This window comes from Typopeltis vanoorti, chromosome 1 (genome assembly GCF_054136105.1).
Source record: "Typopeltis vanoorti isolate ZY-2024b chromosome 1, IOZ_Tvanoo_1.0, whole genome shotgun sequence".
Classification (NCBI taxonomy): Eukaryota; Metazoa; Arthropoda; class Arachnida; order Uropygi; family Thelyphonidae; genus Typopeltis; species Typopeltis vanoorti.
In genome coordinates this window covers 89,710,622-89,727,549 of record NC_143549.1, presented here as the reverse complement: position 1 = coordinate 89,727,549, position 16,928 = coordinate 89,710,622, and the positions used below count along the sequence as shown (strand labels likewise).

At 34.9% G+C, this 16,928-nt stretch overlaps 1 protein-coding gene across 3 annotated transcripts in view; it reads left to right on the top strand.

Moving 5' to 3' along the window:
* LOC150110190 (nuclear pore complex protein Nup93-like) overlaps positions 1-16,928 on the top strand; it is a 314,507-nt gene that overhangs the window by 90,610 nt on the left and 206,969 nt on the right. For all 3 annotated transcript variants that reach the window (XM_090392052.1, XM_090392041.1, XM_090392034.1), the window contains exon 8: positions 11,139-11,231. In XM_090392052.1, coding sequence (XP_090248178.1) covers positions 11,139-11,231 — 93 coding nt within the window. The remainder of the gene's footprint in view (positions 1-11,138; positions 11,232-16,928) is intronic.

The window sequence follows — 16,928 nt, the reverse complement described above, 5'->3', positions numbered from 1 at the left end:
ACTATTGCTCTACCCAATGGAATCACCATACATTCTTTCTACCCCTTTGGAATCTTTCCTGTTCTGAGATATAAATTATATAACCCTAATTAAAGGAATAGTCAGTTCAGTTGAACACACTTTTATCATCCACGCTGATATCCCATCAGACTCTGTTGTTGAATTCTTATTCATTTTGTGCAACAACTCTAGTACTCCTCCTCCTCATACACCTGACTTCCTTCACCCACTGAAGAGGAAGCAGTCAGTTCAGTGTTGATACATCAGGTTGAATTTTTTGCAAAATTGGCACTCATTAGTTGCACAACGTCTTTTGCATCTGTTCCCAGAATACCATCTGTATTCATTCTCTTTTTCTTGTTGTTGTTGAGTCCGTGGAGCTTCTAGATATGACCATGGGCCTGTAGAACTGTTTTGGCAATCTGTTGAACTTTGATGGAGTAGAGCTTTTCTATAGGGTTATTATCAATTTTCTGTAGAGTAGCGGCAATTGCTGGATAAGAATAGATATGGGCAGGTGTTAGTTCGACTCCTAGACAGTTCTTATATGTTACATAGCTTCTAGCATCATCTGGGTGCATTTTCATGCCTTTAAAATGCTCCATCCTTAGTCTGGTAATGATTGTGGTTATTTTTCTATTTTCATTAATTTTGCTGATTTCATTCTTCTTGATAGTTTGTTTTATCAATCTTATTTTTGCGACAGCTAGCATCAGTTAGTGATAGTGGATGTAATTCTTGAGGTAAGTATCTTGCTTCTTAGGCTAGTCTGTCTGCTCTCTCATTGCCTTCATTATTTACATGTGCTGGTATCCATTGCAGCTTACAGTTATTATTTCGTCGTTGGCTGAGCAATTCAGGTATAAGCTTTTTATGTCCTGTTCCTGCTCTGCAGATGAAGTTGGTCTTTCCATCTTAGTCTTGGATGTCCTTTTTCCTGTAGGTTTATATTCATATGCTAGTTTGGGAATCCTATTGTTATTCATCCTTTCTATGTGGCGTAGCCAATTTTGCTGATATTCTTCTATTTCTTGTATGATGTTCTTTGTATCTAATTGTTCTCTTATTTCTGTGTTTTTCTTTTTATCTAATCTGGTGAGTCCCAGGAGAGGTCTTAGAAACTTCATCTGTGCTGCTTCCAATCTTTGTCTGTTTCTTTGTTTTAGAATCCAGGTTTCACTTCCAAATTTGAGAGATGGTGAACCATGTAATCTTAATTGAGTTTCTTTAGTCATTTGTTTTCCAAAATTTCTTTTAATTATGCCATTCATTCTATTGTAAATCTGTAGTCTTGCTTCCAAGTGTGAATCAGTATTGTATTGCGAGATTATATTTCCTAAGTATTTGAATTCTGTAACTTGTTCTATTATTTTGTTGTTAAGCATGATTTTGATAATTTGAATGATGTTTCCACGTATTGCCAGCTTTTGTTTTTGTTTCAGATATTTTCATGTTATATTTTTTTGCTATTTCATTTAGATGGTTAGTTGTGATTTGGAGTTTATCTTCTGAGTTTGAAATTAGTACTTGATCATCTGCATAAAATATTGTATTCAGCTGTTTATTATTTGTTAGTTTAATTCCATCTTGGACAGTTGTTTTCCATTCTTTTAGGATTCTATTTATATAAATGTTGAATAGGATCAGGGATAAGCCGCAACCTTGTCTTACTCCTTTATTTATAGTTATAGGTTCTGATAATGTTCCATCTGCAAATTTGATGCAAATTTTTGTTTCTCTGTATGGACTTTATATTGCTTTAATTAATTTAGGAGGTATTTTATCATCTTGTAATATTTTACAGAGTAGATTTCTGTTCAAGTTATCATATGCCTGTTCATAGTCAATAAATTGAAGAAAAGTGGGTAGGTTAAATTCTTTTCTTTTTTCTATGATCTGTTGCATTGTGAAAGAGGCATCTGTGCATCCTCTCCCTCTTCTAAAACCACACTGCACACTGTTCTTCTTCTAAATAATTTTCTGTATGTTTAATTAGCCTGTCTTTAAGATGTTTGCATATAGTTTAGATGCTGTTATTAAGAGAGTAATGTCTCTGTAATTTCCACATTTGTCCTTGGGACTTTTTTTTGTGAATATTTATTACTACTCCAGTTTCCCATTCTTTTAGGATATTTTGATATTTCCAGATATTATTGAAGAGTTTAAGTAGGTTTTCTTTTAAGCTATTGTCTGCATATTTAAAGAGCTCAATGTATATTCCATCCAGGCCTGGGCTTTTTCTTGAGTTTTTTTAATTCTTTTTCTAATTCTTCCATTACTATTTCTTCTGTACTTTCCTATATATTGGTATCTTCAATTTTGTGAGTTTTGTCATTGTCATATATTATATTTCTTGTTTTTCATTCCACAATATTTTATAGTGTTCTATCCAATCCTTTTTGGAAATTAGATTATTTCTTAATTGGTTTTTTTCTGCTGTTTGTAGTTTCCTGAAAATTTTAAAACCTATTCTTTGTGGCCCAGTGATATCTTGCTCTAATGATTTATGCATATACTTCTGGAAAGCTTTCTGACTTCAGCCTGTAATTTCTTATATTGTTATATAGTCAGCAGTGTTTTTATTTTGCAGATAGATTTTAAAAGCCTATTTTTTCCTTTTGATTAATTCCTTTAAGTCATCATTCCAAGTTCTGAGTCAGTTTCAATATTGTTTGTGGTTGGTTTTATTTTATCTCTTATTCTGCTTTTATATAAGTTTCTAATACTCTCCTGTTCTAGGAGGTGAATTTTAAATTGTTTATTAGATGTTGGTTTGTTATCTCATTTTCTTTTGAAGTATGTGGTTCTTTTTATGAATTCAAATCTGCTTTCAACTAACATGTGATCACTATCAATTTCACTCCCTCTAAAAACCCTTGTCTCCATGATATTATTATTTAGTTTGTTGTTAATAATAATGTAATCTATTATTGATTTTGTTCCTCTTGCTTCCCATGTGTACTTATGTATATTTTTATGCCTGAAGAAAGTATTGCTGATTTTTAGATTGTGAAATATGCAGAAGTCCCTTAATACATAAGTACATTATTATTGATTACTGATTCTCCTTCTGATCCAATGCATCCTGTTATTGGGTTATTTCCCACTCTAGTGTTGAAATCTCCCATCAAGATTGTTGCTTCATTTTTATTTGTTTCATCAATACATTCCTGAAGTTTTCCGTAAAATTCTTCTGTCTCTTTCTCTTTTCCATCTACAGGTGCATAAATTCCGAAAATATTGAATGTTTGATTCATAATTTTCATTCTAAATTTGATTATTCTGTCTGATACCCAAATATAATCTAAAATTTTGTTTTTCCATTTTTTATTAATCCAAATTGAAACCTCAGATGAAGCCCATTTGTCTTCTGGCACTCCAGAGAAGATCATGACATAATCTTCCAGAAAAATTGAGATCCCTTCTTCTTCTTGTTTTGTCTCAGTTATTGCTGTTATATCAATGTTTCTATTTTTAGTTCTCTGTTTAGCTCATCAATTTTGTGTGTGATTCCATGGACATTTGAAGTAGCTAATTTTAATTTTTCAAAGAGAAGTCCCTGTCCATTAACCGGGTCAATTCCGATTAAATCCATCCGATTTTTCTTCTTCAGAGCTTTGCAAGTAATTTGAAATTTCCCCTGGATAGGCTACCAACCTTTTGCAGGGTGAATTCAGTGGTGGAGCACCTTAAGGCCTCCTAACCTGCCTTTCAGGAGGGAAAGCAGACTCCCACTGCGTGAGATGGAAAAAACATAGTATAATAGGAAAAGCTCACCTTCTAGCCCTCGACTACTTTAATATCATTGGGAGGAAGGAGCAAGAGGAACAACAAGAAAGAAAGAAAGAAGAGTAGGAACTGGTCTACAGATAATATACAGATGTATATTACATGAAGTAAGGCATGGTCTAGCATCAGGTACCTTGGGTTTGTCGCTCCCGTACTCACTAAAGTGAGCCCTTGAGGTAACAGTTATTATTTTTCAAATTTAAAGTTTATAGTTGTTCACGAATTTCCTGTGTGAGTTTTGTTTTTCCATTTTTTTAATGCTTCAAGTGCAGATTTTGAGTCACTGTAGATGGTTATTCCTTCTGTAATGTTTATTACTAGATTAGAGAGATAGAACTTGTGAGCTGCTTGTATGGCTGTTAATTCACAGCCATGTGAAGTTTGAAACTATTTTGCCAGCTGTGGTTTTGATTTGCATTTCCTTGCCTCCAGGTAGAGTTAGAAAAATCCCTGCTCCTCCTCCTTGGTTGAGTGCTACATCAGATGACCGATCAGTATAGGCAATGACATGGTTTAGATTATTTAAGTGATGTATAGTGTCAAGCCCTTTTTTTTTTTATTTTCATGCTGTGAGTATTTTTCAACAATAGTATAGTATAGTGGAAAAGAATGAGTCTTTGCTTATTTCAATGGTCGATCCGTTTTCTAATTTCATGATCATATTGTAAAGTAGAATGATCTGTTTAGTCTAGATTTTCCTGTCCAAGCATCAAAAGTCCTGAGTGAGATATGATCCTATTGTTGGCTCCTGATTTTGTTAGTGAATTTAACTGTGGAGAATATTCTTCTGTCTTCTAGTATGTGAAGCTTGCACTCTTGTTGAGCTTTTAAATTATTTGTGGATGAGACTGCACCTATAATGATTTTTGCTGCTCTTGATTGTATTCTGTTAAGTTTTTCTTTTGAGCTAGAAGCTGGAGCCCAGATTGATGAGGCATACTCCATGGTGGGTCATATGGGTGCCGTATATGTAGTTTTGAGTGTCTTCGGTATCCACAAAGCCTTTTGATAATATTAAGCTTTTGCTTTTTAAGAGCTTTATTAGCTATATATTTGTAATATGAGTTTTAAATCTCAGTTCAGTATCTTGGGTTAGACCTAAGTATTTTGGAGACTGTTTTTGGTATTATATATTTTGATTTGAGGAGTGCGGAGAACTGACCAGGGCTTCTGACCTAATGTCCAATCCTCACCTTCTCATGGTGCACCGTGTTAGGTATCTGCCTGGATACTGAACGGATGAGGATGAGCTGACAGTTTGGGATTTAGCCACAAAAATTGTATTCTTATTGGCTTAAACCAAAATATCAAATGATGGTACAATATGACAGAATTTCATGCTGGCTAGAGCGTCGTCTGGTTAAACAAGACCCCGTTGTTTTCGCCAGGGAACCAGAGCAAACAGCGAAAAGTCAACTACTGGAACAAATCCTAAAACTCACCTCAACTCAACATCACCACAGAGTTCAAGATTGGTACTATCAACATAAGAACCCTGAATGGCAAAGAAATGGAGCTAGCTGAGGAATTGGAGAAGTACCAGATCAACATAATAGGGGCAACTGAAACAAAAAACTCCATCTTTCTGAACAATAAATACAAAATGTTCTATTCAGTCAATGGTAATCAAGGAAAAGAAGGAGTAGCCATAGCATTCAACACTAAATACAAGGCTAATCTTGGGCAGGCAGCCTCAAGTAGAGTGATGTGGGCAAATATGAGAATGGGAAACTGGACAATGAGATTTATTTGTGCCTATGGTCCCACAGAAGGTTCTAAGGTAGAAATGGAGGAATTTTATGAAGCTTTAGAGAAAGCAGCTGACATAATGAAAAAGGAAAAGTTGGTCCTTGTTGAGGATCTAAATAGCAGAGTAGGAAATGATTGTCAGACATACAAAAATATATCGGGAAAATTGGAGAAAAGAGCAAAACAAATAATAATGGCAAATACCTGGATTTCTGCTCAGGACATGGACTGGTTATTACTAACACAATGTTCCAACATAAAAATGTGCACAAATTCACATGGAAAGAAGAGGCAAGGAATAAGAAAAGTCTCATTGACTATGTTATTGTTGATAATGATGTTTTCTTCCTGGTGCAGGACATTAGAGTGTACAGAGGATTTGAAATTGGAAGTGATCAACATTTAGTCTTGAGCAGGATAAAATTGAAATTCATATTGAAAAGAAGAACATGAAAGAAAGTTTTAAAGCGAATAAAAGTTAAGTAGCTCTCAGATGTGAACTATAGACTAAAGTACATAAACATTCATCAAGAAAAAATGAAAGAGTTTGAGAACAGGAAGCAAACCTTGGAGATTCAGTGGCGAGCCCTGGAGAAAACATTGATTGATTCAGCCAGAGAGGCATATGATAAGGTTGTCTGCAAGGATACCAGGGTGGACACAGGAAGTTAGAGGCAATGAAGAAAAACAAGAAAGCATATCAAAAGTTCCTGGCAAATCAGTCAGCTTGTGTTCTTAGAGAATACAGAGACAAATGCAAGAATGCTAAACACTGTGTAAAACTAGCTAAACAAAAGTCATTGGAGGATTTTGGTAAGAACATAGAAAATAAATACCAAGAAGTGGCATGATATTCTGGAAGTTGTCGAAGACGCTCAGAAATGGAGGAAAGAGTGCAGTAAAAGGAATTAGAGATGATAAAGGTGACATGAAAACAGGAGAAAAAGATATCTTTGAAGTATGGAGTAATTACTTTGAAAAATTGCTAAATGAAATAAGCAGTGATGACAGCACAGTGGTAAAAAAACACTGACAGGTATGTAGTCAGGAATACATACCCATACTTGAAGTATAAAAAGCCTGAAATGTAGAATATCATCTACTCCTGAAATGCAGGAGTAGATGATATTCAACCAGAAATTCTCAAGTATGGAGGTATAAAAGTGGTAGCGGCTGCACAGCATAGTTCACAAGGTCTGGACAGAGGGACGAATCCCAGATAATTGGAGTAGAGCTCTCATAGTACCCATATATATAAAAGGGAAAATAAAACTGAATATGAGAATTAGAGGTATTTTGCTACTGAGTGTTCCTGGTAAGATATATGCAAGCATACTTGAGAAACGGTTGAGAAGGATTGTGGAAGAGAAGCTTAGCGAAGAACAAGCTGGAGATTCAAGCCAAATAGAGGCTGTCAGAATCAGATTTTCACCTTATGACAGATAGTTGAGAAATCATGGGAATATAACAAAGATCTGTATTTAAGTTTCGTTGATCTGGAAAAGTCTTATGACAAAGTTCCAAGAGAGAGAGAGAAGCTATGTGAAATGCTACAGTTATATGGGGTGGATCGGGTATTATATCAAGTAATACTTAGTCTTTATTTGAGTTGTAAGTCAGCAGTTAGAATTGAAGGCATTACAGGAAGATGGTTTTATGTTAAATGTGGTGTCAGACAAGTATGTACATTATCCCCTCTGTTACTCATTATCTATATGGATCACATTATGAAGGAAAGTGGTATTAAACATAATATCAAAATTGGAGATGTTAATGTCAGCTCTTTGCTTTATGTGGACGATGTTATACTTCTAAATAAATCTACTACAAGTCTGCAAGAATCCCTGACTAAATTGAATAGCTGTTGTAATAGATATGGTATGAATGTCAGCAATAACCAGACAAAGACAATGAAAATAGGCAGAAGCAGTGAAATTATCATCTGCATGGTGAATGGAGAACCTATAGAACAAATATAACATTTCAGCTACTTAGGCACGATTTTTAGTGAAGATGGTGAATTAAATATGGACATAGACAACAGAATCAACAAAGCTGGTGTAGTAGGAAGTCAACTGAATAAATTTATATGGAATAAGAGAAATTAGCCAAAAGCAGGGAAAATTAGTTGTATACAAGACAGTGTTCAAACCAGTTTTAACTTATGGAATTGAGAGCTTGGTTAGAAGTAAAACACTTGACGAAAGACTACAGATTGCAGATATGAAAGTCCTCAGAAAGAATAAGGGGCATGAACAGATGGCATCAATGGCAATATCATATTAAAAATGAGGATATTATGAAAAAATTTGACATTGTCATCATACAGGAAAGCAATAGCAGAGCTAATCTCAGGTGGTATGGTCACTTAAAGAGAATAGGAGAGGAAAGATTAGCAAAACAAGTGTAATAGTTTCGACTTGTATCTCTCAGGTTGGCAGGAAGAAGACCCAGAGAAAGACCAAGATATATAAGGTGGATTGGATTGAATTGAATTGAAATTTCTGATATATATACCCTGAAGGGGTGTACAGGATATGATAGGTACTACATGAAAAATTTACATCATTACTAACTGCCTATCTATAATTTTCCTCCAAATCAGTCTGTTACCTGTCAAGACTCCAATATTATCAGGTCTTATATTGCTGTCCTCTAAGGCACTTTTTACTGTAAATATAAATATAACTTCTGCATTGCTTCCACCTTAGTATCAACACCTCTGGGTCTGGTTCCCACTGATGAGACCGCAATAAAGGTTGAAACCGGTCTGGGTAGTGACCCTTCCCTTAATGCATAGCATTATACATGTCCACAAGGAGATGGGCTTTGCATTATGGGATACCCAGACAAGCGATGTGAAGTCATACCACCTTTGCCATGAGTTTCCCCAGTCCTGAAATTACTTCAGGCATAAACTTTGTTTGCTTACACTTGGATAAAGGATTAAACGAAATATATAATTCCTTTCGTGAAATCTGAAATCCAAATTAATGCGTCTCCCCCCCCCCCCCTTATTCCAGTATTATATGCAATTTTATTAACTTTTGTCTCCAAATGTGATTGAAGACAGCTGTAAGATCTAAGAAGATTGATGTTATCTTCTTTAGTGATTTTTCTTGAAAGCCATCTATGATTGATAGGCAAAGATAAAATAATTGGTCTTCTGTACTGTATTAGGACTTGTATGCAGTTTGGTAGAAGTTGATCTTGTTATTTTCTAAGAGATAATTCATAAGCCTAGTATGTGTTATTCTTTCATTTTGGTTTGCAGAGAGTTCTAGTCAAAGCTTTTACTTTGGTCTGTAGCTTTTACAGTCACTAGGGTTTTTGTTAGGTTTTAGTAAGGGTATAATGATTGATGTTTTCCAGATTTTTGGCAGTTTATCTGTATTCCAGGAAGTTTTAATTATCTTCAGAAGGCAGTTTTTGGCTATTTTTCCCATGTTTTTAATCATATGTCCATAGATAAGATTGATTCCGGGTGATTTGTCAGGGTCAATTTGACTAATTACTGTTTCTAATTCTGTCGTTCTAATTCTGAGTTCCTGAGTAAAGATGTCTTCAGAAGGATAGGTTCTGGATTGTATTTGCAGATGTTTTGCAATTTTTCTGCACCTTTTGTCTCCTTTGTTGTATTGCAGTTTGCTTATTTTAGAGTAATGTTTGTCTAGTATATTTGCGATCTGTTTGTTTGTTTGTTGCTGCTGTATTAATTCCTGAGGAGATTGTGTTTGAAGAGTGATCAGTATCCAGAAGTGTTGCAATATTTAATAATCTGGTGATATTCCAGTGTTGTGAGTCTTTTCTTGGATCTAGTCTACTGTAGAATTCTATCCACTTTTCTTGTTTGCAGTTTGAAATTTCATCTTCAATTTTTTGAGTTAATTTTATTAACTTCTTTCTGTTTTCTTCTGTATTATTTTGTTTTAACTGTTCATTGATAATATCTCTGTTGGTGATCATAGCATTGATATTATGATCTTTCCAAAAAGTAACCCAATTATTTTTCCACGTCCTCTGGGAATTGAAGTTATTGCATCTCTCTGTATGTTGTTAGTTAATTCTAGTAGTTGCTGATCAAGGTGGGTGTGCCACCTTGATCAGCAACTACTAGTGGGTGTGCCAGTGCAATATGTTTCTAATAGTTGTGTGTATTTAGATTGTTGTGATAATGCGTCTATGATTACTGATGGCATCTTTTAGTATTTTCCACTGGGTAAGACCCACATATATGAGAGTTCTGAGAAAAATTAAAGCTTGAACTGATGGCATCAGTGGCAGAATCATATTAACCAGAATCAAGAATGTGTGAGCAGGACTAATCTAAGATGGTATGGTTACTTGTATGGGAGAAGAAAGGTTAGCAAAAACAGGTGTTTGATGCCAAAATAGCAGGAAAGAGATCCAGAGGAAGACCAAGGTGTAACTGGATTGATCCAATCAGAAATGCCTTGGAAGCACAAAATGTTAGATTGTGATAATATTAGAGTGATGAAGTAATAGACTAATTTGGAGGAATATTGTTAGTAGTATTGCTGATATCGCTGGTATTGTTGAATATTGTTGTACCAATAATAATGTAAACCTAATCGTGTAGTGCTGTCATAGTAGCCTGAACATCCCTCCAGGGTACATTATCAAGAAATTGATGACTGAAAATTAGTAGGAACATGGAAAACATAAACTACATTCTGAATAGAAAGCCTGCATTTTTGCTATTTAGGCTCATTTTTTAATGAAGATTGCCAATTAAATATGCTAATAGATAATCGTATAGCCAAAGCTGAGATGGTGGGCAGTCAACTGAATACATTTATGTGGAATGAGCAAAATCACTCAAAACAACAAACTAGTTATGCACGAGTTTATTTTTAGGGACCTTAGAGCTAGATTAGAAATGAGTTGGATCAAAGACAACAGATATGTAAATTCTGAGAAAATTAGGGGAATGATGTATCAATGACAGAATTATATTAAAAATGAAGATATTAAGAAGGAACATTGTTGGTATTCAGAGCTAATCTCAAGTGGTATTGTCACTTAAATGGAAGTAAGGGAAGTTAGCAAAACAGTGTTTAATATTAGGATGGCTGGAATATGATCCTGAGGAATACGAAAATCTTGTTGGATTAGTGCAGTCAGGAGTGCCAAGGCTGAAATATAAAATGTAGTATTGGAGTCCTGACAAAAAGGTGAAGGCATGATAAAGGTGATTCTGACAGATTATTATTATTATTGGATCATTTTCTAATTTGTAGAAAAATAGTCAATAGAAAGTTATTAATAATGTAGATTTCACATTTAGTATCATAGTATCCTCTATACCTGTTAAGAGAACATATTAGGAATTGGATGCTGATTAATGTGATAGGTTCAGCAGTAATCGCATCAGTTTAACTTCATTTAAGTTAGTCATTATTCAAGGTCTGATAGTTCAGAAATATTGGTTTGGGAATCATTGTTCAGCTTATATTTTGAATTTCAGTGTTATTTATATAAATGCTTTTGATTGTTGAATTCTATAAAATAGTCAATTTTTTAACATTCTAAAATCTTGAAATTATTTAGTTTTTTATATATTTTTATTTTTGTTTCAGATTTATTTGTATAATGATCATGTTGTACAAGGAGGAATGAAACTTAATTTAGCAGAAAAATTTTATGAAATGGCTGCTGAGTTGGATGATAAGGTAAAGTGTGTTATTAAAGAGCAGATTTTTGCAGTAAAGCAGTGAAATTTTCATGTTGCAGTTTTATGTTACACTTAGTAGTTTTAGAACCTGTATTTGCAAGCCAGTTAGAAACAGTGTGGTGCTTCATCATGATGGAACAAGTACTCTTGAACTATGCAGAAACATGCTGTGTTGTTAATAAAGGAACATTTCCAAAAGTTCCAGTAGTTGATTTCATGAAACAATTAAGAAACAGTCAGTGAGATAATCATAAGCATTAGGCAGATTAATTGATCCGAACATTTTCTGCAAACTTGAATTGGAAATTCATTTCATCATGAGGACTTTCCCAGCCAATAAATGCTCATTAAGAGCACTATTCACTCCATTTGAAATAAACATTGGTTCATCAGTGAATAAAGTGTACCTGCATGCAGAATTTTTTTAATGCACTGTGACAAATGCTTGCTTTTTACTCATCTGCCTGTTTAAGATGCTCTAATTTCTGCAAATGATATAAGCATCTTTACTTAGCACTTGGGAAATGAAGTTCAAGAGTACTTGTTCCAGGACTGCATTGCACTACTCATAACACATTATTTTGATCTTGATGATTAATGTGATATCATAAGATACAACATTTGATGATCTGCATTTCTACAGACAGTACATATTAATAAAAACTTGTCAATTACAATGCTTAATTTAGAATTCCTCATATGTGACTTCTGTATTTATTACTCTTCGAATTCCCAAACCATTTTGACCTCTTCACCTTCCTATCCATGAAGCTCGACCTTCTGCAATAATAGTCTTCTTCTTAAGAGATATTAACATCCACAACTCCAACCAGTTCACCTTTTCCAACACCACTGACCAAGCTGGACATGATACAGAAGATTCCACAAAAGCAATAAACAGGTCAGTTTCTTTTAAATAACCATTACAAGATGGTATGTAGATAATGTACTCTTCATTTGGCCTCATGGCTCTTATTTTCAACACATTGTGTTATAGACACAATGAGAAAAAAAAACATTAACACATACTATTCTTAAGACTTTAAGCTCTCTAAGCCAAATATCGATTGATATTTAAATTTAGAGTTCTAAGTAAACCTGCATCCACGTACACACACATACACAGATAGAGAGACCTCCATCAGCAATCACCATCCCTCACACAATAACATAGGATTTTAAAGCACTGAACAGACACTAATCACTTATTTCTCTTTCAAATATGTCAAAAAAATAAAAGTAGTAAGCATATGTTATGTGCTTAAATAAATAAAATGAGTGTATTCCCAGTGTCATAGTTGGTTTAATTTTTCTTATGAAAAAATTTTTAAATAAATAATGACTCACTATTTTGCCAACATTAAATTAGCATTATCAATGTACTTGCATGTTAACGTTTGTGTGTACATGCACACACATATACATGCCTAAGGTCTTAAGGTCAAATATAAAAATAAAATTGACTCTTTCCAGAAAAAAGTTAATTTGGTTAGAAGTATGGCTAAAGCAAATAAGGTTGTGAGGATATTATATCATCTCTATTACTCACATGCATTCTCACCAGTGTGTGGGATGAACAACTGAATTCCTGGAGGAAACTCTTGCCATCTCTATATAAGATCTACTTTATATATACATATTGAAAGTTTTTTTTTCCACTTAAACTATAAGTTAAAGATGCTAAGAAATTATATTCTTGGCTTAATCCTTTGTCCAAGAAAGCAAACAAAGTTTATGCATGAAGTATCTTAACAACTGGGCTACTTGTATATAGAGGCTAATGACTTTAATCAATTGCCTTAGTATCCCATAATCGAAAGCACACATCTTTTAGGGCATGTATAATGCTGTGCATTATGGGAAGTGCCACTATGCAGACTGGTTTCACCTTTATACACACCCTAAAGGATGTATGCTTTGCCTTATGGGATACTAAGGCAATTGATGTGAGGTCATTAGCTTCTATATGCAAGTAGTCCAGTTGTGAAGATACCTTACGTGAAAACTTTGCCTGCACTTAGACAAAGGAGCAAACCAATAATATGATTTATTCGCATCTTTAATTCATGTATACATTGTTTTCAGCATCATGCATTAGACTGACCAATTGCATTGATATATATTTATATCTTCTACATGAGAAGTTGAAGAACCAATAGCACACCAGTGCCATGTGTAGGGTGCAGGTGAGAATGCACCCTACATATGGGCCTTACACTCTTTGTGGTAGTGCCAAGGCAAATGAATGAGGTCATATCATTGAACAAAGCCTTGACAACAATGTCCTCTAGATTTTGAATAATATCCAATACTTTCTTCCATATGCCTACTTGCCCATTCTGCATTCCATCTGACAATCTGCCCCCCCCCCCTCCCACCACCATTTTTCCACTGCTTGTGTAATGTTGAAGAGAACATATGTAGAAGAAATCATTTTTCTGTTATTTGCACAATGTCCTCAGGGGAACCATGTATGGATACTCATGTGGAAAATGGACCAAGGTGACTGGAAGAATACTTTTTTCCATCTTCAACAATGCTGATACAGTCAATCAAAAACACCTATCAATGAAGTAGTCAAGTATGTAACAGCTTGTGTGGTCTAGTCAGCAACAGCCTCAATTCCAAAAACATCTCAATTTCCACTCTATTCAAAATCTTGTTGGAATCCAGAGCCATGCAACCAAAATGAAATCGATCAAGACAAAATAGGGGGTATATTTCATAGATACCACATCAAACGTAATGTTTGTTTTTTGTTTTTTTTTAAACATGCTCAGGCCAAAGTACATTATGTTAAAGGTCAGTCAATAAAATCTTGGATCTAATTTACATCATCAATTAATCAAATAACCAGTGCTAAAATTGTATAGGAAAAAAATCTGGAAAATGAAAGGTAGATGAGAACACACTGTCTAACACAATAGCAGATGTGTCATTGCAGATCCCAAAGCTATTACAGACACTTTGGGAGAAAATTTTGTCACAATTTCAGCTTCATATCATCCTGAATTTTTAATATTTGAAGAGCGACAGATAATTTTTTTTACTAGTGAGTTCAAGCTGTACAATCAGCCATTTGTTAAAGAGGAACTAAAAAAAAAGTTTTTTTTTTCCCTCACTCCAGTGCAGTAGGACCTGATGCATCCATTATGAAATGATAAAACATCATCTTCTGTGGATCTCCTTCTCATAAGATGCAACAGAATACTTAGAGGACGAGTTTCTGGCTTCTTGGCATAAGTCAGTTGTCATTGCTATACCAAAAAAAACCAGGAAAGGATCAAACACAAGCTAACAATTATCAACCTATTGCTCTGACCAGCTGTCTTTGTAAGATATTAGAGAAAATACTCAGTGCCAGACTTCTCTGGCATTTAGAAAACAATGATCTTCTCTCCAATGCACAAATGGTTTCGGTGTTCTTTGACATGGAAAAAGCTCATGACACAGCCTGGAGATAAGACATATTAAAAGACCTCTGTAACCTATGTCTCGGAGGACCGTTCCCTGCATTTATTAAAGTGAGACACTTTTTGCTATCAAAGTTGACTCAATCACTGAACAGCTTCTTCCCACTGTAGGCAATGCTCTATATGTTGATGACTTCACAATTTACTTCCCTCCCTTAACATAAGGATAATTGAAAGACAATTTCGGCAAGCAATTGTTTCTCATGCGCCCTTAGTAATGGGTTTAGATTTTCAACAGAAAAAAGTCTGTGTACACTTCTGCCAAAAATGCTCTTCACCTAGATTCTGAGTTAAAAATGGGACAACCTGTTATTCCAGTAACAACAGAAGTCAAGTCCTTGGGATTCATCTTTGACAGAAAATTTACATTCCTTGCACCCATTCATCAACTGAGAGAAGAGTGCAAAAGGACATTGAATTTCCTTCACACTGTATCCTCTTCCGAATGGGCTGTGGATTGATCTTTATTGTGCACATATATTTTCAAAATTGGATTATGGGTCTCAAGTCTGTGGTTTTGCAAGGCGCATAACTTGTGATTTCTTGATCCTCAAGTCTATGTTAAAGCAAATGAACCAGCTCTATTACTCAAATGGAAACAGTTCTCTTAACTATGTCCTAAAAATATTCTCATTTAGAACATCCAATGTGGACTAGTTCTCTACATTGAGAGACTCAATAGTCTGACACACATGTCAGACTGCTACACATCCTTTTGGTTATGCATGTTAATCGATGCCATTGGCATCCATAATCTCTTTAGGGATGGATGCTATTGGCATGAATGTTGATAACATTCCTCCATGGCAGGTTTGCACTCCATCTTGCAACCTTTCACTTTGTCAGCTCCATCATCTGTCTAACTGCAGTTATTTAATACACATAAAGCAGCTTACTCTTTCTTTTCCCATCTGTTATGATGGCTCATGAATTGATACCTGTGTTGGCTGTGCTGCTGTTTCCTGACATTACTATCTCCAACCAGATCTCACCTGATTGCAGTAATTATACAGCTGAATTGCATGCCATTCAGCTTGAACTTGTGCATATAAAAGAAAACTGCTATCAAAAGTTCTTAATTTATATGGACTCTTTGAGCTCTTTACAGACTGTCTCCTCTCCTATGTATAATCCACATCCAGTGCTGTATGAGGTGTTACATCTGTTGTTCAAAAATGGAAACCCTTATTCGGTTGTGCTGGATCACAACTACATTGGAATTAAGGGAAATGTGACTGCAGATGCAGTTGCTAGAGCTAGATAATCTCATACTTTCTCCACGTACTGTTTTGCAGTACCATATATAAACTATAAACAACTTATATGATCAACGCTAAATTGCCAAATGACTGTTTATGGGAAGCACTGACAAACAAGTTGCATTAGATTATCCTGAAATTAAGCATTGGCATTCTAGTCAATGTAGAAAGAGTAGAGAGGAACTTGTTCTTGCTAGGCTCTGCATAGGTCAGTCATCTTACACATTCTTATTTACTGAAGACTGATGACTCACCTATGTGTGAAAAATGAAATGTGCATTTCATCATTTGTTATATCATGTGGAGTGCCAGCACTTTATGTGAGATAGGGGTGACATTTTTACCTATCTGGCCGAGTCATATACACTTCTGCAGATGTTATCAGACTTGAACAAACTGTGCATGACATTCTTAACTTTTCAGATAATTAATTTATACAAACTTTTAATTATAAATTCTATTTATATGTAGATATTGCATTGCTTAACTTAATTTTTTCTATATGACTGCTTTATTAATACCTTGTGTACAGCTGTAACCTTTGATGTGGTGCAGTATGACTTTTGCACTCCTTGCACAAATAAACCATAAATCAACCAACATAATGCCTCAACCTCAAAATTGTGCGTAAACCTTGTACTTCTGCCCATTCTAGGTCTTTACAGTTCATATTTGTCTGGGTCTGCCCTCTAGTATGGAGGCACTTCACCAGCTGACTTCATCACTCTATCCCACCAGTTAATGATCACCAATATGGAAATAACAGTGGAAAAAATTCCACTGTTATTTTCTTGCCAGCATCATCCATCTGTGGTCCCATATGGTCACTATAGACTTTTCTAAGGCATTTGAAACCTACACAATCATCATATGGTCTGCCACCTAACCTTCACAACTGATTGCAAGTTTCCTCCGTTCATTCACTGCATGTCGTGATGGATGGTTTCTTTTCTTCAGATGTTC